Source organism: Tachysurus fulvidraco, chromosome 7, assembly GCF_022655615.1.
Source record: "Tachysurus fulvidraco isolate hzauxx_2018 chromosome 7, HZAU_PFXX_2.0, whole genome shotgun sequence".
Lineage (NCBI taxonomy): Eukaryota > Metazoa > Chordata > Actinopteri > Siluriformes > Bagridae > Tachysurus > Tachysurus fulvidraco.
In genome coordinates, this window is record NC_062524.1 from 19,489,593 (window position 1) to 19,516,043 (window position 26,451).

At 35.1% G+C, this 26,451-nt stretch overlaps 1 protein-coding gene across 7 annotated transcripts; it reads left to right on the forward strand.

Moving 5' to 3' along the window:
- The first annotated feature begins 529 nt into the window (after positions 1–529).
- Positions 530–25,008, forward strand: col9a1b (collagen, type IX, alpha 1b). 7 transcript variants are annotated; one of them, XM_027174285.2, is made up of 34 exons: positions 1,318–1,372; positions 1,700–1,731; positions 2,343–2,458; positions 3,069–3,131; positions 3,861–3,896; positions 3,974–4,036; positions 4,769–4,822; positions 5,062–5,097; positions 5,351–5,374; positions 6,089–6,142; positions 6,354–6,407; positions 7,820–7,855; positions 7,945–8,001; positions 8,153–8,206; positions 9,408–9,461; positions 9,577–9,630; positions 10,182–10,235; positions 10,412–10,465; positions 11,135–11,188; positions 11,320–11,373; positions 11,461–11,514; positions 12,623–12,667; positions 14,536–14,589; positions 14,672–14,725; positions 14,906–14,959; positions 16,393–16,464; positions 16,868–16,903; positions 17,028–17,072; positions 17,184–17,216; positions 17,370–17,516; positions 18,833–18,887; positions 19,796–19,984; positions 20,159–20,236; positions 20,678–25,008. In XM_027174285.2, the coding sequence occupies exons 3-34, from the start codon at positions 2,384–2,386 to the stop codon at positions 20,875–20,877; spliced, it is 2,046 nt and encodes a 681-aa protein (XP_027030086.2). In that variant the 5' UTR covers positions 1,318–1,372; positions 1,700–1,731; positions 2,343–2,383; the 3' UTR covers positions 20,878–25,008. The 7 variants fall into 7 exon arrangements, with proteins under 7 accessions (XP_027030088.2, XP_027030086.2, XP_027030079.2 ...); XM_027174278.2 differs by lacking the exon at positions 1,318–1,372 and adding an exon at positions 1,379–1,536; XM_027174281.2 differs by lacking the exons at positions 1,318–1,372; positions 1,700–1,731 and adding exons at positions 1,806–1,897; positions 2,070–2,234.
- The last annotated feature ends 1,443 nt before the right edge of the window (positions 25,009–26,451 follow it).

Here is a 26,451-nt window from a genome sequence, read left to right on the forward strand (position 1 = left end):
GACACAAACCTTCAAATACTATAGACTACTGTACATGTTCAACAACATAAACAGGCAAAACACCTTAAGATGAACAAACAAAATCAAAGTTTATTTATATTAAAAGTTCAACTTTTGTAAGCATTTAAATGTTTAAAACACTAAAGGACAATTTGGAATTTACCTACAATGCAAGTAATAGCTAATTTTTGAGACTGAGTAAGCAAAGTTTCAGAATTTTACCGTCATCAAAACCCATCAGTATTTTCTGGATGAATGTAAAGGTGTAAATGAGTTTTCTTGGATAGTCCAAGTCCAATGCATACCTTAAACCAAACAGCAAAACAAATGCATCAGGAAACCTGGGGATGTCGCTTATCACAAACTCATCTTCCACCACAATAGCAGTCCTTGCTGGATTGAAACAAACAGGACTATTGCTCTCAGTGACTATCATCACAAGGGCAACAGTGATGTCTGGCTCACTGACTCCTCCACCTGCAATGTACAAAGAGGGTCTAACTGCAAACTTGTCTAACAATTAAGTGTATCATCAGATATTTACAGGTTAATATTAAAAAGGCGATTATTCAATATGGTTAACTATAACCACTTAAGAATCTTACACATGAGTATCCTACAGAAAATGAATTCTATTGAACTCAATTCACATTTATTCATAAAGCACATTAACACACTGCAGCTGCAGAAATAATAGAAAACCGATTAAATGTGTACAAATGGAATGTAGTACTTGGCCTTATTACAAATTTCATTGTTCTTAAAGGTGTAGTTAACTTCAAAATGACAATTCTGTCATCATTTACTCACCCTCTTGTCATTTCAAACCTACATGATAGTTTTCTTCTACAGAACACAAAACAAGATATTTTAAAGTATGTTGGTGACCAAAAACTATTGGTCCCAATTTAGTTCTAATGTATGAGCAAATAACCAATGCAGGTCAATGGGGACCAACAGTTTTCTGTTACCAACATTCTTTAAAATATCTTGTTTTAAGTTCTGCAGAAGAAAAACATTCATGCAGGTTTGTGAGTAAATGATGGCAATTTTCATTTTGGGGAGATCTAGCAGTAGCTTTAAAGTAAAGCTGTAATCTACTGAAGATGTCATGAACGCAGGATGTCAAAAATAACAGGGTTTAATAACGGAAAACATGACTACCATGATAACGTCACACAGACCAGACTAGACTGGACAAAGACAACAGTTGATATACAGTTAACAACAACAGTTAAATGCAAAAAGACAATGAGACACGATTAGGAACAGGTGTGGAGACAGGGAGGGGCAGACGAAGGCGGGGCAGACACGTGACGAGGAACGTAAACAAAGGCACATGGCCAAAAGTCCGGACTGAGTCCTGACAAAAGTAGTATATATTATTCTTTAAATTATGGACATTTGGACAGTTAATATTGCTATTGTTATAGTGATCATTTGAGCCTGAATGCGTTTTAACAACTAACAAGTTTAAAGGTTAATTATAATGTGGATTAAAATGTGCTTCCTGGAGCAATTACTTTGCCAGATATGGTAATTGAATAGAAATGATTAAAAAATACCAATTTCCAATTGGCTAATATGTATTGTGAGTAAAGTAGGTCATGGTGAATTGATATGAGTGAGTTTTATGAACTAAGATTTGAAAATTTAATTTTTAATAAATGGATTAAAACGTTATTGTTCTGTGGAGTAGGAGCTCGCGTTCCGTTTTCAGCGCTATTACCGGTAAGTATCCAAAAGCCGCGCCCATGAAATATACGTGCGGCTCGTTTAACCGTACTGTCCAACCCGTAATAGTAGAGGTCTTAACCGCAGTGTTCAATAAACTACGATGGTGCTGCAGGACGCGTCCTCCACAGATCTGCTGTGAATGCCGTATAGCGTGAAAATTGTGAACATTTTTATTATTATTGAAAGTTAAAGGCCTACATGTTAAATACAAATCTAGACGTTAAATATACTATTAAGTGAAACGTAAAGTGAAACTTGTTCAGTTATGATATTGCACCTCTTTATTCCGTGGCCCCGATCATTCTCTTCTCTTCTGTACTCCAAACAAACAGATGCTGTTACAGTAACAAGGCTGTCAGCGGCAGTGAACATTGGCTGTTTTTTAGCAGTTACATAACGTCCTAGTGGGTTAACTGTAAGGTCAAGTGACAGGTCCTTGTAAAATTTACCACTGAACATTTGAATGTGCTCTGTCTCGTTCTCAAAACCGCCTATTGGTGATTTCCCACAAACGGTTTTTTCCATTTCTATCCAATTACTTTCCGTCAACCATTTCATGAATATACATGAAGACGTTGTTCTTATCCCTTGACATTTAATTACAGGAAGCGGACTCAGTTGGAGTGACTTGACCAAGACCAATACCATGACTCGCGCTACAGGCTTCTGCGAGTCGCTTTCTGTGCTTTTGTTGGTGATGTGTCTTAGCACTTCTGCTCAGGTAGGTAGGCTTTTATCCACATATATACACATCCGTCTTTATTTGACAGATACACGGTTTAGGATTCGTTTTCAAGTTTAAAGGAGTGGTTGTCAGAATTTTGTAAAATAATTTTCACACACACACACACACACACACACACACACACATATATATATATATATATATATATATATATATATATATATATATATATATATATATATATATATATATAACTTAATTTCACAAGTAGAGGGAAAACGTTTTGGTGGCTTTAATAAGCGTACCGCACTATACCGTACTGTGCTGTACCGCATCATGCTGTACCGTACCATGCTGTATCGTACCATGCTGTACATGCTGTACTGTACCGTGCTGCACCGTAGCATGTAAGAGGAAGCTTGAGTAATTCTTATCAGGATATTAAGTTAGCCATAAAATATCCTACTGTCAAAATATATTGGTTTTAATTTCTTCACACCTGCTCCACTGTATGTATTTTGTGGTAGGCTATTAAAAGTAACCCCTCTCAACCTATTTCACACCTGTTCACCAGACCTGTCGTAAGCAGAACAGGTCAATTTTACCTCGGGACTTTGTGCTTATTTGATTCTATGTTTCTCAACAGAAATATGTAGGTCAAGTCGGTCCACCAGGCCCCATTGGTGTCCCGGGAGTCGACGGAATTGCCGTGAGTCGTACTGTAATATTATTGCCTGAATTGCTTGCCTGAAATGTTACTTTATTTACACTGATATTGAACATTTTAATTTGCAAAACCATATAGACCTGTGTCTCATGCACTGTGACATACATCTGCTACAGTCTTTAGTCTTTATATGCTTACATGCATTAGGTACATAACATGAAAGATGCCCATTTACATGCTTGGCCCTCACTGTTTTTCTGATGAGCACCCATTTTAGTTTAATGACTTAATGGCTGCTAGCTAATGATAGGAGTGCTTTTGGCTATACACAAACAATTATAAACTTCAATTACTATAATCAACTTAACCATTCTGGTGTACTCCATCTAGGCTAAGATTGGTAATATAATTCAACTAACATAATAAGTACATCATTACTGTTGTAGCAAAGGTTGCTAAGTAAAGCTGTGGCACTCTAGTAGTGAGCAGACTAGATTAAATTTAAAATCCTTTAATTTTTAAAATGTAAAATGTTTAGAATGTTACTAACATACAAGAACCACCTTTCAAATGCTTGAATATTTATATAGTACCAATAGACTATAGTCTATTTTCACAGTATTAATTGAGCAGAATGTATATTTGTCCAAGTACCAAATACATACAATATATTTAAGATCGTATTTCTATTTTTATATTCTTTAAAACATGAAAAGGCAATGAAGTGTATTTAATTAAATTTGCATGCTTAGGATCACTGTTTTCTTTCAGGGGGAAAGAGGTGAAGATGGAGAAGTTGGCTCTGCAGTAAGTGACCTGTTTATTTAAATAAACTGCAGTAACATTTGAGAAAATCTGTAGATTAAAACAATGTGAATTTAAAGGGACTTGATGGTGAGCCTGGGAAACCTGGTTCTGCTGGACTTCCTGGACTGCCTGGAGATGATGTAAGTGTTCACTGTTTGTTTGAGTTGTACAGTACAGCCATAATATCAAATGTGTGAGAGATATTTTATGTGTGTTGGTAAAAATATCTCATACCCGTCTGAAGACAAAAGACCTTTAAACAATTTTCCCTTTAGTCAACAGTTTCTGTTTAAAAAAGTTTTGGATTACAATAATGAGAAATCTGACTGTGACTGTGAATGAATGTGACTTATTAAGGTCAAATAAAATATTTCTAGACCATGAATAGTATGTTTCACATTACAGAGCATTCTCTTGTAGTTTTATCTAATCTGTCAAACCTGCAGTATGCCAAAATAAAAAGGAAATCATCTTAATTTGACTCATATACATATTATAAATCATATTTGTTTATAGTTACATGTGGGCATAGCAGCAACATGATAAAACATGCACTGGCATTATCCTAATCTTTTAGGGCAGTATTTCTCTGTCTAGTTCTAGAGTACCACTACGCTCTGCATTTTGTGTTTTCCCTGCACCTTACAGTATGTGTTCAATTATAAGGGTATCTTAAAGACGTATTATTTAAGCCAATCAAGCGTAGCATCACATGGCTGATAATGTAAATATATTTGTGTACTTATATATAAATTTTTACAGTATATGAATCTTGAAAAATGGTCAGTGATTGCTTCTGTTTGCATTTGCTGTATTTTGGTGAAAAATCTAAATATGTTCTTCCCGTGTTTTTGTTCCTGTTTTTTCTTTAGGGTTCGACTGGACCCATGGGAGATGCTGGCCCAAGTGGCCCCACTGGACAAAAGGTAAGTGAAATTACCTCCATAAATTTCCATTTAATAGATGAGAAAATTGTTGTTGAGAGTAACTCTTTTGGAATAATAAGCCATAGTCATGTCTGTGTCAAAAAAATAAATAAATAAATATATATATATATATATATGTATATATATATATTAATCAAACACATGGTTGCTTATAGTTAACATAATGTTATGAAAGATCTTTTTCATTGTTACATTTAAATATTTGTGGTATGATTCAGGGAGAGCCAGGGAAACCTGGACATCGGGGAGAAGCTGTAAGTATTAAAAAAATCAGATGACATTGCATTCTTTATTCGTCATTACTAGAAAAAAAATTACTGGCCTCAATTACTGGAATAAATTCACTGCCAATCTATGTATCTTTTAATGTTTTGGTACAAGTGGGATTGATTTTCTGTTCGACCTTTAACAATTAACTATTTTTGTTTATTTTAAATTAGCAAACATTTGTAAAGAATACTTTTAAATTGTGGGCAAATATGACCAATTCATTTTTCTTCTTTCTAGGGTATTGGGCCTGATGGACCCCTGGTAAGTTTTACTTGTGTTCTGCATCAAGTATTGTGAATTTTGCTGCCTGGGACTAATAATTTGCTATTTTGAGACTATTACACCGACATTGAACTGCTATTGCATCAGTCAGCTTTGTGACTTCAGCAGGAATGCATTAATGTTAAGTTTGTAAAGAACTCAGAAATAACCCTGACCTAATAGTTTCTCAGTAGCTCTTGGTTGCACTATTAAAAACATGTTGTAAAAAATGTTACATTTACACTATTTACTATAGAGTGTCACCCAAATGAGGATGGGTTGCCTTCTGAGCCTGGTTCCTCTCAAGGTTTCTTCCTCATATCATCTCAGGAGTTTTTCCTTGTCGCCTCCTGCTTGCTCATTAGGGATAGGGATAAATATATAGTATTTTAAATTTTAAATTAATCTTTTTAAAATTTTAATCTGTAATATATATATATATATTTATTTTATCCTTGTTTTTTTCTTCTTATTATTATATATTTATTTCTTTTTCTCTTTCTTCTGTTTCCATACTTCTGTAAAGCTGCTTTGAGACAAATGTGAATTGTTAAAAATGCTATACAAATACAGTGAATTGAATTGAATCGAAAGATATAAATATTCAAACTTTTTTTTTTTAAACTTGCTAAAACCACAATACGGATAAATTGAATTAATTGGTTTTACACAATTATTGGACCCAGCAGCTTTTATGATTTATTTTATACACAGGGACCACCAGGGCCTGGTGGACTTCCAGGTGAACTTGGTAAAGTTGGCCCGACTGTGAGTAACTTATTTTAATGTAAACAAATAAAAGAAATGTAATAATATTTAGTGTGTGCTCCCACAATGCAGTAAATAATGTTGACTATGAGCCAATACAAATATAAGTTATTGAATATCAAATAATAGATAAAAGATAAATTATGCTTAGTGAAGCATACAATACTGTTTATGACAAGCAGTTGCTTACAAGTTGATTCTTGTATAATAGGGAGCCATGGGTGTCAGAGGACCAGAAGGACCGCGTGGGCCAACGGGACCTCGTGTAAGTATCTTCTTTCAGAAAAGAGATACCATAATCATAAATGGGAACTCAACAGAATTCATGGTTAGAGAGAATGTAAATGTCATTTGTGAGACATTTGTGAGACGCACTGTGAGACGAATAAAGGTATATCTTATCTTATCTTATCTTATCTTATCTTATCTTATCTTACATTCTAGATCAACAGATAGATAGATAGATAGATAGATAGATAGATAGATAGATAGATAGATAGATAGATAGATAGATAGATAGATAGATAGATAGATAGATAGATAGAATCACATCAAATCAAACATTAACATATAGCCATGAATACAGGTAGACTGTAAAAAGTTCTAAAATAAACAATACCTAATCTAATAGAAATAAACAAACTTATAAATTAGGCAGTTGGATATTGTGCAAGAAAAATGTGTCTTGAGGTTTTTCAATACTACAATAAATTCAGCTACTACTGCTAACATACTACTACTACTACTACTACTAATAATAATAATAATAATGTGCTCTAGTTCTTATTCTGTCCTTACAGTGGGAGGTCAGTACTGTTGTGACTGTAAGGTGACGCACATTCTCATTTTTGTGGAAAAGAATAATCTGGCATGAAACTCCTTAATGTTTAGCAGATGTAGCAGTCTGTTCCTGAAGGAGCTTCCCTGTTAACAGGAAAGCACCTTTGATGTGTGATGTACAGTAGGGAATGTGTGTTGCTGTTCATGATGGCTATCTAAGTGCCCTTTCTTCAGAGAGCTGTCTAACGCATTAATCACATTACTGCTTGTATATATTCAATATAGAACTACTTATCCAGAATATATTCTTATTTTTTGCTAAGCAAAAACAACTTACTGAGACTTTAGTTTCATAAATATATAACAACAGGTAAGAAGAAGAAAAAAATAAAGCCTTTATGTGTCACATATAGCAGGATGGTGTCAGAGTGCAGTGTCAATCCTGTATAATACCCGGAATACAAGAAAAAAAAAAGCAAAAAACTGGACAAATTAATTGTGTTTTGAATTATTTATTGGTAAAAGGTGTTCTATGTGTCAATTTACTGATAATGGACAAAACACTAAACAATAATTATATAAGCTGTGAGTTTAATGATTTGAATGGTTACCTTTTTCATTAATTCTAGATGGAAAATGTGTTGAATAAGTACACTGGTATTTTACCCAAAATGACTATATGTAAAAAGAGGTAGCACAATTGCCTCCTCATGGCTAGACTAAATTATTTTCTTTTCAAACAGAGCAAGTGATGTATTGCTGTTTTATTGCTTGTAATAAAACATAGTTTGGAACATGTCTGTAACATGTCACATAAATATAATAATTTAAACTGCTCTCAAGTAATAATCAATCATAATCAATCAATCATAATTTAAAAAAAATCTCTGGTTTTAGGGTGCTGCAGGCAGTCATGGTGGGACAATGGAACTGGTAAAATATTTTTATAGTAATACCTACAGCATACATTTTTTCAAGTGACTTTTGATGTGTGCCTACAAACTAATCCACTTGCCTTTTAGTGCCCCAATGCATGTCCACCTGGCACACCTGGCCACCCTGGATTACCTGGCATGAAAGTGAGCAACAAATAAAGACAAACTTATTTTTTAAACAAATTAAATTATGTATTTGTAAAAGTTGATACTGTACCTATTTTATTGGGGGGAGGGGGGAGGGATCATATTAACTGCTGTGTATCAAGTCCTGACAATGATGTTTATGTGACAGGGCCACAAAGGTGTGAAGGGTGAGGCCGGAGAACCAGGTAAACAAGGACACATGGTAAGAATTTGCGTCTCCTGATCTTTGTTCTATTACTGACTGGGACAAATTGACCAACAAGTTCTTGTCAGGGGTACATAGAAGCAGATGTGTTTTAAGTGCCTGTTTAAAATGCAGGTTTTAATGCAAAATGAATTTGTGGTTCAGCTTTTGATTCTGAAATGTATGCAGCTCTTGTAGAAACTTAGTGTAGTATTACACATTCATTTTGTAATTGCACTATGTTTAAATGTTGTCTCTGTTTTTGTTTAGTTCCATTTAAAAAATCTGCAATATTCTTATATTTAGATAACATCTACTGCTTCTCTTTTGCTATAATCTTATCTAATGCATATATTCATCATGGGTCCACTGGGCAGCCATCCTGTTCACTAACTGTTTATAGTGGTACTGATGTCAAAAGCTTTTTGCAACTTATAAGGAGTTTATTACTATTAATATTCATTAATGTAAAAAGAAATTGTATTAGGCTTGTTAAGTAGTATATTATAGCTAGTATATTTATATATTACTTATACAAATATATAATGCTTAAATCAAGCATTTTGTATAATATTTAGCAATCATCAAATCAAGGATGTCAACTTTGTTCTATTACTGATTATGGGACCAATTGACCAGCAAGATCTTGTCAGGGGTGCAGAGTTGAGAGGTAGAGCTGTTTCAGGTGCCTATTTATAATGCAGGTTTTAATGCTAAATGAATTTGGGGTTCAGCTTTTTATCACCTTTTAATTAAGGCAGTAGTAACGTTAATCATGGATATTCACAACTAAGACAGGATCTGATTTAGGGCACAGCTCTGAATGGTGGAGTTATTTTGTGAGGTGCACCTTGTTGAACTAATTATTATACCCTAATGTAACAACCAGAGAACAAACGATTTGTAATAGGAATTAATTTTCAGTTATTTGAAGGAGCATCGGCATAGAGAATATCATTATTTTTCTAGAAAGATGAATTTGTTCTTAAAAATTAAAGAATCTCAAACACAGAATTCCCTCTTTTAGTAATGTAAAAGAACTTCAATGTCCTGCTTTGTTGTTTTTACATAGCCTTTGCCTTTGTCTCTTTGTAAAATGTTTACTTTTTTTAAATTTATTTTTGTCTATGTAAAAGAGCCTTTTGCATTACAGCTTTTTAATATCTGTAAATTATGGTTGCCTAAAATATTTTTAAATAAATAACAATTTTTTCACCAGGGAGAAGTGGGAGACCAGGGTGCCCCTGGAGAGGTTGGAGCCAACGGCCCAAGAGTGAGTATGCCAGCTTCTCTATTGTATCCATAGATTTTACAGCTTTACAGATTTTAGCATTTAGATGTACTGTTTCTGAAAGACAGCATTCACAAACTTGACTTTGACCTCTCAGGGTCTGCAGGGGATTCAAGGAGCTACAGGAATTATGGGTTCCAAAGGAGAAATGGCAAGTAAAGGTTTAAAATATTTTTGATCAACAACACTTTGTAACAATAAAGTCCTATATAACTTTGTGACCAAGGCATATTTAGGTAAAAATGGTGGATTTGAGGTGAACATGGCAGTTAAACACGATTAGTTTGTGTACATGAGCTGACACATGCCATCATGTCATTGGCTAGTGTTATTCTGAATGACCGGAAAAAAATTATTACTTTCACTTTTACCCAGAGAATAACGTCAGTTATGTTATCTTTTGGACTACTAGATGATATTGTTGGTATTGCACATCAAACTATGACCTGTTCATTTGATGACAGGGCATATGCTTATAATAGATTTGTAGTTAAACAATTTTTTTTAGATTTTCTCCTCTCAAAAGTCATTCTAATATTCTTCTGTCGCATTAGTTGAATAACAGGGAGTCTTATGTAACAATTGTTGTCAAACTTTTTTGGAGTACTTGTATTGTTGAGTGCACATGTATTTTAGATACAGTCTATAACATTACAGAATCACTAGGTTTTACACATTCATGAAATCCATCAATTCTTTCAGGGACCACGGGGCAATGATGGTAATCCAGGTCCTCATGGGGTTGTTGGTGCTACTGTAAGTATTATTGATACTGTTTTCTTTTTACCTGTTTTTTCATATACCTTCCCTTGTTAAAATGTAATTTTATACAATAATTGCCTTCCGCGAAGCAATACAAGTGCTTAAATGTATATATTCCATAGTGTCACAATTATATACAGTGTGCTAACAAAGATGTGTTTCTTTTAAAGGGTGATCAAGGCCAGAGGGGCTTAATGGGAGAATCTGGTCCTAGGGGAGAACAAGTATGTATAAGGAATAGAAATCTCACTTGAGAGGTAGACAAATTAGTAAACCATACACTCTGATTGAGAAGCTTATGTGTCCAGACAATTACATTTTTATTCAGAGTTGCGCAGAAGGTTAGCAGTTACTAGTTCAACAGTTAGACAACACACAGATGTTGTAACTATATACTATGTATAGATATACTAAAACAATCCTTTTAGAAATAGGAAAACTTAGTTAAACAGTAGAATGTTTTTAAACTGTAACATGTTAAGAAAAACACTATGAAGACACTAAAAAGACACTAACCAGTTTGGAATAATATATTTAATTTCAAAGTTAATGAGAAAACACCACAATTAATAGCAAAAAACTTAGAAAAGTATATGTCTATGGCACAGTCATATGTAACACCATTCTTTGGCTAGTCAGTTTGGTCAAGGCAACCCAATCTGAGCAAACACATTCCTTGGCCTGTAGTCTAGCTATTAAATTTGTCTACCTCTACTGTCAATTTGTAAGTATTTCAAATTGCATTCAATATAAAGCCATTACAAACTGAAAATATCAAATGCCTGAATGTTTGGGAAATAAAATGGATAGGTATATAAAGTGTATTTTATTTATGTTAAAGAAAAATGTTTATATTCAGCTGTTGCTGGAATTATGCTAATATCTATTTTCAGGGCTCACAGGGACAAAGAGGCATCACTGGTCTTCCAGGGCCAAAGGGAGAGAGTGTAAGTGTAGAAAACCAAGATAAAATCAAATTTATGTAAATTTCTTATCAATTTATCTAGTAGATCACTGTGTCCCAGGTTTAGAAATATTCAGTAAACCTACAGTATTTTCAGTTTGTTTGTATTTTTAGGGTTTACCCGGTGTAGCTGGGCGTGATGGAATTCCTGGATTACCTGGAGTTAAGGTACAGTAATAATCTTGGTTTTAGATATGGTATCTAAAATAATTAGTTAAGAGATGAGACTCACTCAACAAATTACATTTCATATAGGGCAGCCTTGGGAAATCTGGAAACCCTGGAGAGGTTGGACTTCAAGGAATACCTGTAAGTTTCGTGCCTTTGAGTCACATTCTGGCTTTTTCCTTTTTTTTTCTTTGTCTTTTTCTTTTGTTTGTGCAACTAATATCAAAGTAAAAAATATGTATGAGAAAATATCCTTCAAGTGTGCAATGCTTATTGAATGAGTTCACATATGGAATTGCAGATGGGCTAAATTTGTCAATAAACATTTATGGATATAGGTGTGTAAATATGTTTTGCACTGTTGCAAAAATGCACTGTAGCTTATTTTGTAAAATAGAATTTGCTAATTTTAGAGGAGGATTTGTTTAACTGCAACAAATAATTTGAACTGGTCAAACTGTTGTGTTGTATTTGCCAGATTTGTGGCACCCTGTATATGTTGGTTAAAATAGCTTTAATTATTAAGCTTCATTACTTACATTTATATGACCAGCCTGTAATGTGCTTTTGATTTTAATTATTTTTGGTCTAGTCTCCACACCATTAATTAAACCCTGGATATATCTCTTTGTCACTGTGAAATTATGATGATTGTTTCATGTATTTCTGAGTGTCATTCCAGTTTTTCTAATTCCTTTCATTTTTATGTTTCTTTGTTCAGAGAAATATGTCAAGTTTGTTATTCTCTGCCTGCATATGTTGCTACCCATTACAAACTTTAACAGTCTATTATGGATTTGCTCTAACAAACCTCACACTGAATATTCACTTGCAGCCTGCCTCCACTCATTACAATTGAGGCAGGCAGAATTCAAATAACTTGTAATATGTGAACCTCTGTTGTACTGATGTAGATATCATTAAAGATTTAGTCTGGTATTATATAGATATGTATAACAAAATGCTAAATTTATATGGCTGTAAAGTTAATTAAACTTGCCTGAGTATTTATGCTTATTTTGACATGAATTTGGACAAGAATGGATCGTTCAGTTCCAAATATACGTTAGAATGTATTGGGGAAAAAATTTAATCCTTACCCAGAAATAAAAACAGACATTCTGCAATCTAGCTTCAAATTCTCTTTTTAAATTTTATCATCTTAAAATCTTCTAGTTTTACTGTAATAGAGAGGCAGATTTATTTTTATGAGAGAGAATAATTTTGAAACACATGTTTGTTTCTGTAGGGCTTACCAGGTGTTTCAGGATCAAAGGGCACCCCTGGTGAAAAGGTGAGCAATGGATTTCTTGACTTCTGGATTCTTTATATTTAGAATTGATCATAAAGAAGTAGATATGATACAGTCAAAGAAATTTCTGTTAACAATTGTGTTAATTGTGTGTCTTCTTAATGTTTACGGAACACTTCTTCCCGATTATAAGACTATTTTGTAAAATAAGTTTGAAATGTGCCATTTTCATATTATGTAAATTCCTCTATTGGCTGTGGGTCAGTCATTTCTAAGACTTCTAAAAATCATGGTGCCCAGTCTCTTAGTGTTTATGAAATATTTTTCTTGATTATGAGAAGAATCTAAGAATGTTTTTGTTTCTGCTTATGCAGACATTTCCCCTGATTTTCAGTGTGTTTACATGCATAATTAATTGATTAAATTTTGTCTAATTGTTTTGAATAATTGAATCTTGAATCTAGTAATCAAAATTTACAAATTGCAGATGAAATATATTACAGTAATAAACAAATTACTATAACAGAAATTCTATTAATTAGAAGAGTTAAAGAATAAAGCCAGGAGGAAAATGAATATCATTATTTAAATTAATCATACAGATATAACTTGAAAGCCCTTCATTGCTACAAACTATCTTGCTCATCAAACAAAATATTAAATGTTACTATATTATGTGTATATTAATACATTGAACAAATATTAAAATGAATATACTAGACTTCCCTTTAGGGTAAACAATATATATTTTTCTTTTTACATTTGGATACTTTTTATTGCTAATTTATTGAAGAAACATTTATAATTAGCAAAAAAAAAAACAAAACCAAGAACCAAACTATACATACGACCTTTTTTTTTTTTTTTACATATGACTTCACCCAGGTATATAGAGGTGTATACAGGATGTACCAAAAATTCCATACTCTACATTCAGTCAAGCTTTTTAATTTTCACTTTTCCTAAAAATAAGAACTGTTGAAGGATCACATAAGTAAAGAAGTAAGAAATAAAGACTACCCACAAGCTTAAATTTCAATTCAACCACATTCAAGATGATGCAAGCATGGTACAGATTGGGCAGCATCTGTACTTGAACATGTCTTCTCCCTAATTTAAAGGCACGAATTGGGCAGATGATCTAGCTCAGAAACTTGAGACATGTCTCACTGTCAGAGGACATTGGCCTTATCAGCCATATGCACACTAACAGACAATCTCCTGCACATTCCCCATGATGACTACTTGTTTTTTGTTAAATGTGATAGACAAGCAGTGCTGATAAATATCACAGTTCAAATATTATGATGCTATTCAGTAAGGTCGAAGACTAAACCACAACAGTATATCAGTAGAAAACAATTCTTTATTATCGACTTTACTTTATTCATTCATTTACCTGAATAAAGCATGAAGCAAATGGGCTTTCATTGATAAGCGCAGGGTAACTGTGAGTTAGTAAATTGAAACCAAAGGGACCTTTTGCATGCCTGTGCTTCTAAAGGCGATGCACAGGGAGTTAGGGTTGTGAATTTATCTCCTCTCTGTTATGGTGATTTTTACTATACTTGTTGAAATAGTGTATTTTTAGGTAATATAATATGTACAGTACTCCCCCGACTCAAAATATTTTTGCTCACATCTTGCCAAAAGAATATAATAATATCACAGAATAAATATATAGGTGTACTGAATAGCTGTGAAAATTATGCTGATTAATGTCTAACCCCAGAGTTCCTCATGCACAGTGGGAATTATTGTCACATGCTTTTCAATATATAATGCATACAGTGAATTGTTGGGAGTATGTAACGCTATTATCCAGCCATATTGTGTTGTTTCATAATTTAAGCACAATCCTTTGTTTAAGAATTTGATTTTATTTAACAAATGAGAGCTTTTAATTGTAGGGCAATGCTGGACAGCCAGGCTTTATTGGAACTATGGGATCTGCTGGGAAGCCTGTAAGTTGGCCAGAACCTATGTAATATCACAGCAATTAAAGGTGCTAGTAGTAAGATAACCTGATGTTAAATTTCTAACCAGGGAGAACGTGGAAAACATGGAGAAGTTGGACCTGTTGGCCCAATTGGTGGATCGGTGAGCATTAAATTCCACTCCTTCCTATATGGGCATATCAATTTTTTTTTTACATTTCTTCTTCTTCTTCTTCTTCTTCTTCTTCTTCTTCTTCTTCTTCTTCTTCTTCTTCTTCTTCTTCTTCTTCTTATTATTATTATTATTATTATTATTATTATTATTATTATATCATCTTTTTAGGGAGATAGAGGTGAGCCAGGGCCACCTGGACCTATGGGGAACCCAGGATCTAGAGTAAGTGCTAAGTGTGCATGTTTGTCTGTAACCATTTGTATGAATACTAGTGTCCCATAATATGTTCTGATTGCCTTAATATTTTGAATTTCCCAATGACATATAGACACCAGATGCTTATTTAGTACTTTTGTAGAGTCTGGTTTATAATTGGTCATATATCTGTGAATACTGTCACACTCACTGCAGCGAGGGAGGAACACAGGAGAAAGGCACAGAGTCAGGGATCAAGACAAAAATAGGGATTCTTTGTATTGTTCTTGATGCTAGAAAGATAAATGAAGCAAAATATTAATACAGAGCAGTGTTGTATAAAGTACTAGAAAGTAATACTTAAAAGTACAAGTACAGTATCGTACTAGAAAAAGACTTTGGTAGAAGTGAAAGTCACCTTTTAGAATATTACTCAAGTAAAAGTGTTAAAGTATCTGATATTTGCTGTACTTAAGTATCAAAAGTAATTTTCTGATATTTAACTTACTTAAGTATTTGAAGTAAAAGTAAAATTTCAGTGATTTTCGGTAGGCATAAGAGGCACTTCATCCTGTAGGAAGAATCTTTCATTCCAATGTACAGAAACATTTCTTGCAAATACGGCCACGGGTGTAACGTTATCTTCTTGCACCCTGTTCACCACTATCGTCGGGGTGGTCGTCTATGACAGCGGTGGCTAACCTGGCCATCACACCATAGACCCTGGAAGGGCAGGTAGAGAAACAAGAAGAGCTTTACTTCTTGATTAACTCAAGGGCTTATCTCCACCTACTGCTGAGCCTAGGTATCTTCAGCTGTCTTTTCGCAGAGGGTGCAGTTTGAGGCCGCTCCTGATTGGTCCACCGTTTTTATTCTAATTTAGAACTGTGCTGGCCTTGGTGCTGAAACATCACACAATACACATTAATAAAGACTATGCCAGTACAACCAATGATGGCCATATTTCCAACATCCTTCTTAAATGATAGTTTAGTCAATGGCATTTGGTGGAAACTTTTCCACTCACCTTTTTAGAAAATGTTTAAGTGTCCTCTTTTTATATGGGATAGAGATTTCCATGGAAAATGTACAGGGTTCTTATGCAGAACTAATGTCATAAATGTTTCACAAGAAAGTCTACATAATCTTCAGAGAGAATATACTAATGTAACATTCTAAGAAGACACAGCAAATTTATATTTAGAAATGGCTTTATTTTATAATAACCCTAAACTCCTAATCATACTCCTCCTAAACTCATTATTTTTTCTTACAAATGGAGCATTTAGAAGTTACATTTAGGTGTAATTAAATGATTAATTATTAATTAAATGAAGTAAACAAGTCTACTTTTTTTAAAATTGGGTACTATAATTACAGACTGTAAACAATTGTCCACTGTGCCATGACATCATCTCTGAAGTATGCAAAGACTAATAATAATATAAATGTTTTTGCAGGGCTCTAAAGGTGATGCTGGTCTTCCTGGACTTCCTGGATCACCAGGCACACCTGGAGAGAAAGGTCAAAGGGTAAGAGCCTTAAAAAAAATCCCATTTCTCTGTTTCTGCAGAGCAGTGTCTCTAAAGATCTGGTGAGAATCAAACTTCTATATTTCAATTTTTTATATTTAGACAATAATGTTCCGATATAGAAATGGGCTGATAACAAGCATGTAAATGCGTTTTAAAGCCATTTCTATATCAGAACAAGATTTTGTATTACTGTTTTTGCTTTCTGTGTTGCTTAGAATTTTATTTTACATGATTTAGTGTTTGCAAACATGAAGACTATATTTGTGAATTTCCCTACCTCTAGCTTAAACAAGCAAATGGTGGCAATATGGTTTAAGAAGTGCATTTGTTTAGTTCAGAGGTATTATTTATCTTCTTGTAAAAATAAACTTTTTGTTCATTTTCATGAACAATTTATTAGGGGGACCAAGGGGAAATCGGATCTAAAGGAGAACAGGTGAGTTTTTGATCTATTTACAGATTTCTTTATCCATATTAACCTGCATCAGCTTAATAACACCAAATGCATTAGCATGCCAAGTAATATGATATTATTTTTCATTGTGGTATCTTTATTCCAGGGAGGGCAAGGTGCAGAGGGATCCCCTGGAGACAAAGGAGATGTTGTAAGTTGAATAACTTCACTCATGAAATAAACTTAGTCTAATATATAAATATACACTGTTGGATGGATATGTATTATTCTACTTATGTTATTTTGTGTCATGTCCATTTAGGGGGAGCCTGGAGAGCCTGGACCCAAAGGAACAGTAAGTTTTCTATTTGAGTGTGGATTTGTATTTGAGCCATAATGCTGCTTTTTATAAAGACTAATAGTTTTGTTGTAATTAATTGTGGACCATTTGTTGTATTACATTTTATAAATGCTTTTATATTTTAATAAAAAATTTTTCCTATCTTAGACTGGTTATCCAGGAGATCGTGGGAACAGAGGCCCTGAAGGTGCCCGTGGGCAGCCTGGCATCGAGGGACCCCTAGGTAGTCCTGGACCCCGTGGTGTACAGGGGAACCGAGGAGTTCCAGGTCCTCGTGGTTCTCAGGGCCCTGCAGTAAGTCACCTATTTGACTATTTGAAGAGTTTTTAAGACTTAAGTTTAACAGGGTTTTTACATTAAGAACTGTAAACACAACCCAGTAACTTAAAACCTGCCAAAATCATGCAGGTAAAAATTGTTGCCCAAATTTATAACAGATAAATGTAACATATGAAAAGAAATGAAGTGATTAAATGTGGGACTCAAGCATATTAGTTCAGCATGCTTTTGATTGTGGCACACCAGAAATCATTGGATCAATGATTTCAATCAATGGATTGAAAACACCCAAAAACTTAGGTTTGCACAAAACAACTGCTTTGGAAAGGTGAGGTGGTCACCATCATGTTATATGTTTACATTTTTATAGTTAGCCAATGTGCCATTAATATTATGTGCAGGATTTAATTTAATGTCATTGTCATTTAAGTATCATTGATACTCTTCACAATGCTGCCTCATTAAAACACCTTAAACAGAGTAAAATCAAACAAGAGTCATCAGATGTTAAAGCTGGTGTTTGATTTATTTATTTACAATTTTACCAGTGCTGTTATAAAAAGAAATTGTTACTTTAATATAAAAATGGGCTGTACCACTTTTAGTGAAAAATTATATTTCATAGATCCTGCTTCTGGATTTTCAATAGACCACTCTACTTAGGCAGACATAGACATGTTTTGATGTTTAGGATCATTCAAATATTGCATATTTCATATTAATTTTTTAGCTAAAAAATGACCATATGATTTTACTGTATAGAGCATAATTCATCCTTCCATTAATAATAGCATGTAGTGTACTATTCTATTCCAAAACACAGATTCAGTAACAGCTGTTTTGTTGATATTTTTTTGTTAAAGTTTTAAATGGGTTCGTAAGCAAATCTTTATAAAACAATAAAATGAATGCAGATTGGATGATTTTTAATTTATAGAAAGGCAATTCACAATGCATAAACATATTACTATTAGCATAGTAGCAGTGTGTACATTCTGAAAGTTATAGTCTCTTTGTAGTTGTTGATAAAAACTCTTTTAGTGTAATATCCCTTGTAATGTCATATAACATTTATAATCTATAATTATAATAATTACTGTGTATGTCTACTCATATGTAAGTACTAGGATAACTTATAGTTGCAGGTTTTGTGAGACATATTCTTCATGTTTTTTTGTATTATTTTTCATTAGGAGTGTCACATGTACAGCATGTGACTTTTTTTTGGAAATCTGATGCCTATTATACCTAATTTACCAGAGGTATGCCTACTTTTATTTGTCAAATAAAAGAAAATGCATTATCATTGAATGTGATATGTGTGTTTACAGGGGAAAGGACCAGGTGATCAGCACATCAAACAAGTTTGTATGCGAGTAATGCAGGGTAAGTGTGGAGAACAAAAAAACTGAAAACTTTGTTGAATTTTTCAGACAAGAAAGCAGATGACAACACTGCTGGAGAAATATTAGAAACTTTCTAACTTACTTTCTAATGGAAATCACCTTAATGGATCCAGTTAAACATTTTCCATTTTCAAACTTTAGGATTTAGGGGATTTCAAGTGTAAAATAGTTGCATTGCTTCCCGTAAAAATGAATCTCTCTATTTAGGTCTTTCTCGGTTATCCCGCTTCAAATAAAAAGTAATCTAATTTGTTAAAAGCATTATATGACACCATGCACAAAGCACCTATTGTAACATGGATTGAGCAGGATCCATATGACATGTACAAAACACTTTAATGAAGTCAGGCAGACAAATCCATATCAGCAGAGCAAATTCATAGTCACAAAAACAGGGAAGAAAAAAGCAGCAAAGAACAGTCGGCAAGGCAGACAGTTTCCAGACTGTCTGCCAACAGCACGAAATCTAAAGGACGAAGGCAACAGTCAAACAGAAAAGCAAAAGGTTAAACGATAATACTTTGCATTGCATAATGGCACGAGCAGGGTTTATGTCTGTAAACCTGGATATACAAACTGGAAGATTCAGTATTCCGTCGAGGGTTTCCTTGCGCTATTTTAATATCTATATTGAGACCATGCTTGTTCTTGGTGGTATTTGTGGTATGGTGGCCTTGATCTACATACATGATAGACCTTATAATAATGTAATACTTATATGTAATGGTATATTATATAATTCAAAGTGAAATGCAAAGTGACCTCATTTTTTTGCTAACAAAAGCTGAAAGTGGAATGATTTTACAATTTGAAAATAAAACCTAAAATAAAAATACAATGTTGGCAGAGTTGTTCAGGCAAATTTGACAATAGGTGTGTTTCTTATAGAGCAACTGGCCCAGCTAGCTGCCAGTCTGAGGCGGCCTGAGTCTGGTGCTATTGGTCTGCCTGGCAGACCTGGGCCCCCTGGTCCTCCAGGTTTGCCAGGAGACAGTGGTTTCCCTGGACAAGCTGGTGCAAGAGGACTCCCTGGCCTCAAAGGGCCTCCTGGGACAATAGGCCTTAAAGGGCCTAAAGGTGGGCAACTATTTATTACATACAGTTTGTTGTGATTCTCATTAATAGCTGACTAAACAAACCATGTTTTTTTTGTTAGGCACACATCAAGGAGAAAGTGTTAACAACAATAGTTTGTTGTTGGAATAATTCCAGTTTTAAAAATATTTAGAATTTATACATGTATATTTTCAGGTGAAACCGGAGATAGAGGAGCTAGAGGGCAAACTGTACGAGGTCCAAAAGGGACGCCAGGACAACCTGGACTGCCAGGTCAGCATCAATCTGATGTCAATTCACCTTGGAAAATTATAATCATTGTGCACTATATTACCTGTATGCTCAAACATTCAAGCAAGTAATTTCAGACATCAGAATAAAGAAAAGGTGCAAAGTCTGTTACTTTGATCATAGCATGGATGTTGATATCAGAAGGGCTGGTTTCAGGTTTCAACACTCGTAAACATAAACGTAAACAAAAACACACGGTACAAGATGCAACTGCCAGAATGTTCCCTGCAGAACTCCCTTAATGTTCCAACAGGTAAAATGTCCGGGCATGATCCTGACAATGTGCTGCAAGGTTCGATGTGTTTAGTTCATGCGATCAGAAGTTATAAACCCATGTGTTTATTTAAAAAAAACCCTGATCAAGAAATCTAATATGGCTAAACATATATTTCCCTACTTTATGCTTTTGCTTTGCTTTTTCAGGTGAGCCTGGTAAGCCAGCTTATGGTCAAGATGGCCATGATGGTGGAAGTGGTTTACCAGGTCTTCCTGGACAGCCTGGTGTTCCTGGACCTCCTGGCCCCGCAGGACCTTCTGGTCACTGTGACCCATCAGCATGCAACTTAGGGACTGCTTCCCAGTCTCTCACAAACTATGACCTTAAAGGGCCAGCTGGTTACTGAGTTTTTTCTGGACACAAAAATATAGACAGTATGTTGTGTATAGGAGTATTTTTTGTACTTTTTTTTTTTACATTAAAGTGCCCCATAACAAAGAATTTAAATAACTGATATCATATTTAATAATAAATTGGTAACTTATTATCAAGATTTATTTTAATCTATGATCTATTACAAGAGGGCAAGTGGGCTTCAGGAGACTTGTTGGAACTGTTACTGTATGTTAACTAGAAGCACAAGATGGGACACAGGGCCTGGATAGCCTACTACTTTAGTTCTGGTTCTTGTTCCACCTTGCATATAGGTCCCCACAACAACACCACTTTAACAAATATCTCCCCTGTTAAATAAAGAACACCCATCTTTAATTCTTTCTATGTAAAAAACAATATATTCTAATAACTTAAACCATTATCTTTAACCTTATTTCTGAAACTTTTTTTAAACTGTTTATCCTTTCCATCTTACAAGTCCACCCTTTTAGGATACTGTGACACCCTTCCTAGGAAATTATTTTAAGTTGGTTGGCAACATGGTCAGATATGGGCTGTTTATTTCTCTCAGTCTCTGTATTCGGTGTTGGCACTTATTGTGAATGATGAATTGGACAGAGATGAGCCCGGTTTCCCCTAATCACTCCATCCTCTGTTCCAATCAGGTAAGATCTCAAGACTGATGACCGCAACACCACAGATCCCTGGATTTTCACCAATGGTAACCAAATATTATACCCTGGCTGCAAAGCTGTCTTTTGTTTCCTTTTGGTTCTTGACATAAAAACCCTCTCAGTCCAGGCGAGAGTGGAGACAACTTTTTCTGGAGCGGAGGTAAGGTAGTGTGATGTTGCCTTCCCATAAGCAGCTGTGTATCTGCTTCCTAGCAGTGTGGAAAAATATATCAGTACTCTTTCCATATCTCCTAGTCCTTTCCATAGACCTTTCACAGTACCCACCGCATACTCTGCTTCTGAATATTGTTGGTGGATGCAAGGGGCTACTCGTCTGGATAACAAATCGATGCTCAGTTGCAAAGTCTGAAGATATCTGAACTGTATTCTGGGGCCTGTTGTCAGACACTACTACTTCAGGGTTGCCATGCTGATTGAATACCTCCTTCAGAGCTGATATGACTGTGGCTGAGGTAGACACTTTAAGTCTTGCTAACTCGATGTACTGAGAAAAGTAGTCAACAACAGGGAGATAATTCTGTCTCTCAGAAGAAAGTTCAGTGCTGATGTGTTGCCATGGTCATACCGGAATGAAGGTTGGCAACAAGTGCTCACTCCATGAATTCCTTTGTTGAGTACAGACACTACATCTTTCCACCATCTGGCTAATATGTACCACATCCCTGGACACTATAGACTGTTGAGCTCTGGCCCTGCATTTTTTAAAACCCTTGGTGGCTCTCATGAAGAATCTTCAGTATATCTTGTCCCATGGAACTGAGTATGACAATAATTTGGTCCCCAGCTATGGTGGTTTACATAAACAAGGCTGGAACATATAGCAGGAAAAACAAAGCTGACTCCACCAGTACTGCGTGTGGCACCTTTTGCTCGGCCTCCTGCTCCAACTCCTCTTCCTCTTCTAATCGGTGCTCTTGACAGCACATCCACTGTGGTCAGCTGCTTACCAGGCACATAGATTATGTCATAATCAAACTGCATCAGTCTGAGACAAAATCTTAAGGCACGAGGAAGGATTTGGTCTAGTCTTTTGGTATGCAACAAAAAGAAACAACAAATCTGTTTCAAGTGTGAACTTTAACCCCAACAGATAGGAAGAAAGGCTTTTGCAAGCCCACATCGCTGCTAATGCTTCCTTCTCGATCTGAGTGTAGTGTTTTTCTACTCATGATAACCCTCAGGAAATGTAGACCGCAGTCCATTCTTGGGTTGTTTTTGGTTAGCACTCCTCCAAACCCTAATGACTAAGCATCTGGTGACAGTCTAGTCTCATATGTTGAGGAGTATTTGGCCAACACCGAGGTTGAACTAAGCTCTCTCTTCAGTTTCTGGAAGGCAATTGATGGGGTGTGTTCCAACACTATGCATTCTTTTCCAACAACAAATCCTTCAGTGGACATGTGAATCAAGCCATGTGTGGCACAAATTTGCCCAAATAGTCTGCCATGCCCATTAATCTCCTTACATCTGAAACACAACTGGAATCAGGCATGTTCTGTATACAGTACCTCTCACCTTACTTGGATCAAGTGAAATTCTATCTGAAGAAACATTTCTCCTTCAGTGTCACTACACACTCGTTAAGTCTACTCAGGACATGGTGAAGTCTTTTGTTGTGTTTTTGAAGGCTTTTGGCATACAGTACATCATGACGTCATCTGCCTGACAAATTACTTCTGTACCGCCCTCATCTCTGTCATACAACGCTGGACATGTTCTGGAGCAGAAGAAATTTTAACGATAACCGGTTAAAGGTGTACCGACCGAATAGAGTGAAAAACGTGGTCAGAAGCAAGCTTTTCTTTGTCAAGGGAATTTATCAGAACCCTGGCATGACATTGAGCTTTGTAAACACTTTAGCCCCTGCTAACATGGCTAGCATGTGATCTAATGCTGGTAAAATGTGCCAGTTTTTCAGGTGAGTAAGATCTATGCACCATCATATCTTTCCCTGAGATTAAGGCACCACTACCATCCCAGCAAACCATGGTGTTGGCTCAGTTACTTTGGATATCAATCCCATCGTCTCCATTAGTTGCAGCTCAACTCTGACTTTGTCAAGCAGAGTGAGTGGACCTGTGCATGGAGATGACAGTGCATAAGTTATGGCCCCTTGCCCTAGCTCAATTTTTTATGACATTTTTTTATTTTTGACATTCCCAAGCCTTTGAAAACAGTTGGATAGCTAGAGACAAAATCTTCCACTTTATTTTGTACTGTGTGTAGCTGTGTAATTGAATGTAAAGCTTCAATAGTTGGAAGTCCCAGCAGCGCTTTGGACAGTCTTTTTTAATACATCAAGTCTAGTTTAGTCTGTTTATTTTTATGTTCAGCTCTTCTTGCAACAGTCTTTTAACCTCAATAGCCTGGTTCCCAGGTCCATCCAGGACTTTGCGAGGTAGCTGGAGTTTACCATAAATGCCCACAGAAAAACTGAATTCTGGAATTGAAGTGACCGCTGCGCCAGTGACTCGTTTGACCTGTATATTTCCTATATTCAGTCTGACAAGCTCAGTCCTCTGCTCTTCTTGTTCCTGGGTAATGTCATTTACTGTTCTAACTGACCAACACTGCTTAGTAAAATGTCCCTTCATTTGCAGGGCACTCTTTCCTACTATGCCTCTCTATGTTTCCACATTTTTCAGACCCCATTAATTTCCTTTTTTATTCACTGTGCTGGGTCCCTTCAATTTTGACCATTTCACATTCTTTTGTGACAGCTTTGGTTTTGAACTTAATGCATGAACGTCTGCAGCTATTTGCAACTCATGTGACCTTCCACACAGGATGGGCTGTGGTCTATTCACGGCCTTGTCTCACTTTAGTCATGGCTTTTTCCAGCTTGAGCTCAGGATCAAGTTGCAAACTTTCAGACAGTCTTGCATTTTGTATATCATTGACAATTCTGTCTTCTCTTGGGGCTCCAACTGACAATGCACCATGAGCGTATTCACAGCAGCAATAAAATCTTTCATACTCCCTCTAGCCTCTTGATTACATCTACTGAATCTCACTTGTTCAAAAATCAAGTTACGTTTACTTACACAATGGATTGTGAATGACATTTTTAATGTCTCATATGACTTATTCTTCTCCTCTGTCTGGGAAAGGAACATTCAGGTTATCCTCAGCTTCATTGCAGACGGTACACATAAATGTATTATCTTGATATTTCTGCGACTGCTTGTACAAACCGGGCACAATTCTATAATGCTCAAAGTGTCACATCCTTTTGGGCAATTCATTCATATCACTGAAATCAATTGAAAGCATTCGATGTGGCACACTTACTGCCTCATCTCTTTATTATTTTTATATATTTTATTATTCTATGCTGTTTCCCCCCAGCTCATCAATCCTCTTTTTTCACTCACTCACGGCATCTCTGCACACAGCTTCCATTTCGACAACAGAAACAACTAGTTAATTACGATACCACTATCCACCCCCCCCCGAGAGTGGATAGTGGTATCGTAATTAACTAGTTTCCTAAACAACTAGTTTCTGATAGCAGGTTTTGTTAACTAAAAGCACGGAATGGGACACAGAGACTAGATTTACTTTCAGTTCTTGTTCCCCCTTACATATAAGTACACCCAACAACAAGTCAAAAATTATTTCCTTTACAGAACAGGAACCTCACAATGACTCTGGTTGTGTACTATTCTGATGTGATCATGTCTATTCCCTACTCTCTCTGAAGGCTTTGCCTTTCACAGTCAGAAATATGAAATGGCTTTCGCTCTAAAGTCACGATCTTTACTTTTGCAACTCTTGTAACTGGGCTGTTTTGGGAATGCAACAAATGTAAGCTACTGGTTTTTATCTGCACTAGCTATTAACATCATGAAACCCAGATGTACTTGCCACACCACTTTTATTTAGCTGATTTATTCTGTGTATAGCATTTTAGAACGGGCCTTTTAAAAGCATCGCCTCTAACATGAGGCATGTTTTAACCAAGCAACTTTTGTGCATTTGTTTTGTTTTGTTTTTCTGTGTAGGCGTCAGAACAGAATGGGGTAAATAAAAACAGAGTGTATTTGTTCAACAAAATCAGAGAATTCTTAATAAAGTGAAAAGTTAACAGTTCTATCTACAGAAATTATATCTACTCTACATTTAAGTGATTTATTTAAGAGCAACCAAATGTGTCACAATATTCCTTAACAGCCCCAATCATTTACATTATTATCAAGCTAACTTGCATACAATATCTATTTAAAATAATAGTCTTTATAAGTTTACATTTTATACCATGAAAGTCTCAAGCATTTTAGATAGATTAGATAGATTAGATAGATTATAACATGAATGGACACATATGTCTTCCAAAATTAGTTTTAAATGGAAAAATGTGAATTGGCACAGTGATATGATAAGAATAAGCCATACAAGATGAGTTGATTTTAATCATATTTTGAATGCTCATTTAAATGCAGTCTTTAATTTCCTTGTTGTTGTGATGTGGCTTTTTGTAAATAATAATAATAATAAAAATAAAAATTTGTTGAATATATGTAAGCAACATGGTCACTGTTTCCTACTATTCCTTCTTTGTGATAAATCATTGTAGTTATAAATAATGTTTCTAAACACTAGTAATCTGAACTATCACTTAAAATTATGTGTCATACTATCTAAGTGGCCCTTTCATCTAAAAGGGACATGACAATTTAAAAGAAAACATGGTGCTACATAATTTATTTGATAAGGAACACATTCAATGGTACATAGAACTCCTTTTTTTATATAGGAGCTTGACTTTGAATTTTGTAAACAACTAATCATTTATTCAATTTTTCAGTGTTTGTATATCACTTTAAACAACAGTGAGTTATGACCAATGTGGTTAATTAGTTTTTAGTCATACTGAAAATATGGGAAAA

Bases quoted from the DNA above. Each gene is read 5' to 3' on its own strand.
- col9a1b (XM_027174278.2), top strand. From the start codon at position 1,490: ATGTGGATTAAAATGTGCTTCCTGGAGCAATTACTTTGCCAGATATG. The intron at 6,143-6,353 runs GTGAGTAACTTA...CTTGTATAATAG, and splicing joins TTGGTAAAGTTGGCCCGACT to GGAGCCATGGGTGTCAGAGG. The intron at 6,408-7,819 runs GTAAGTATCTTC...CTCTGGTTTTAG, and splicing joins GTGGGCCAACGGGACCTCGT to GGTGCTGCAGGCAGTCATGG.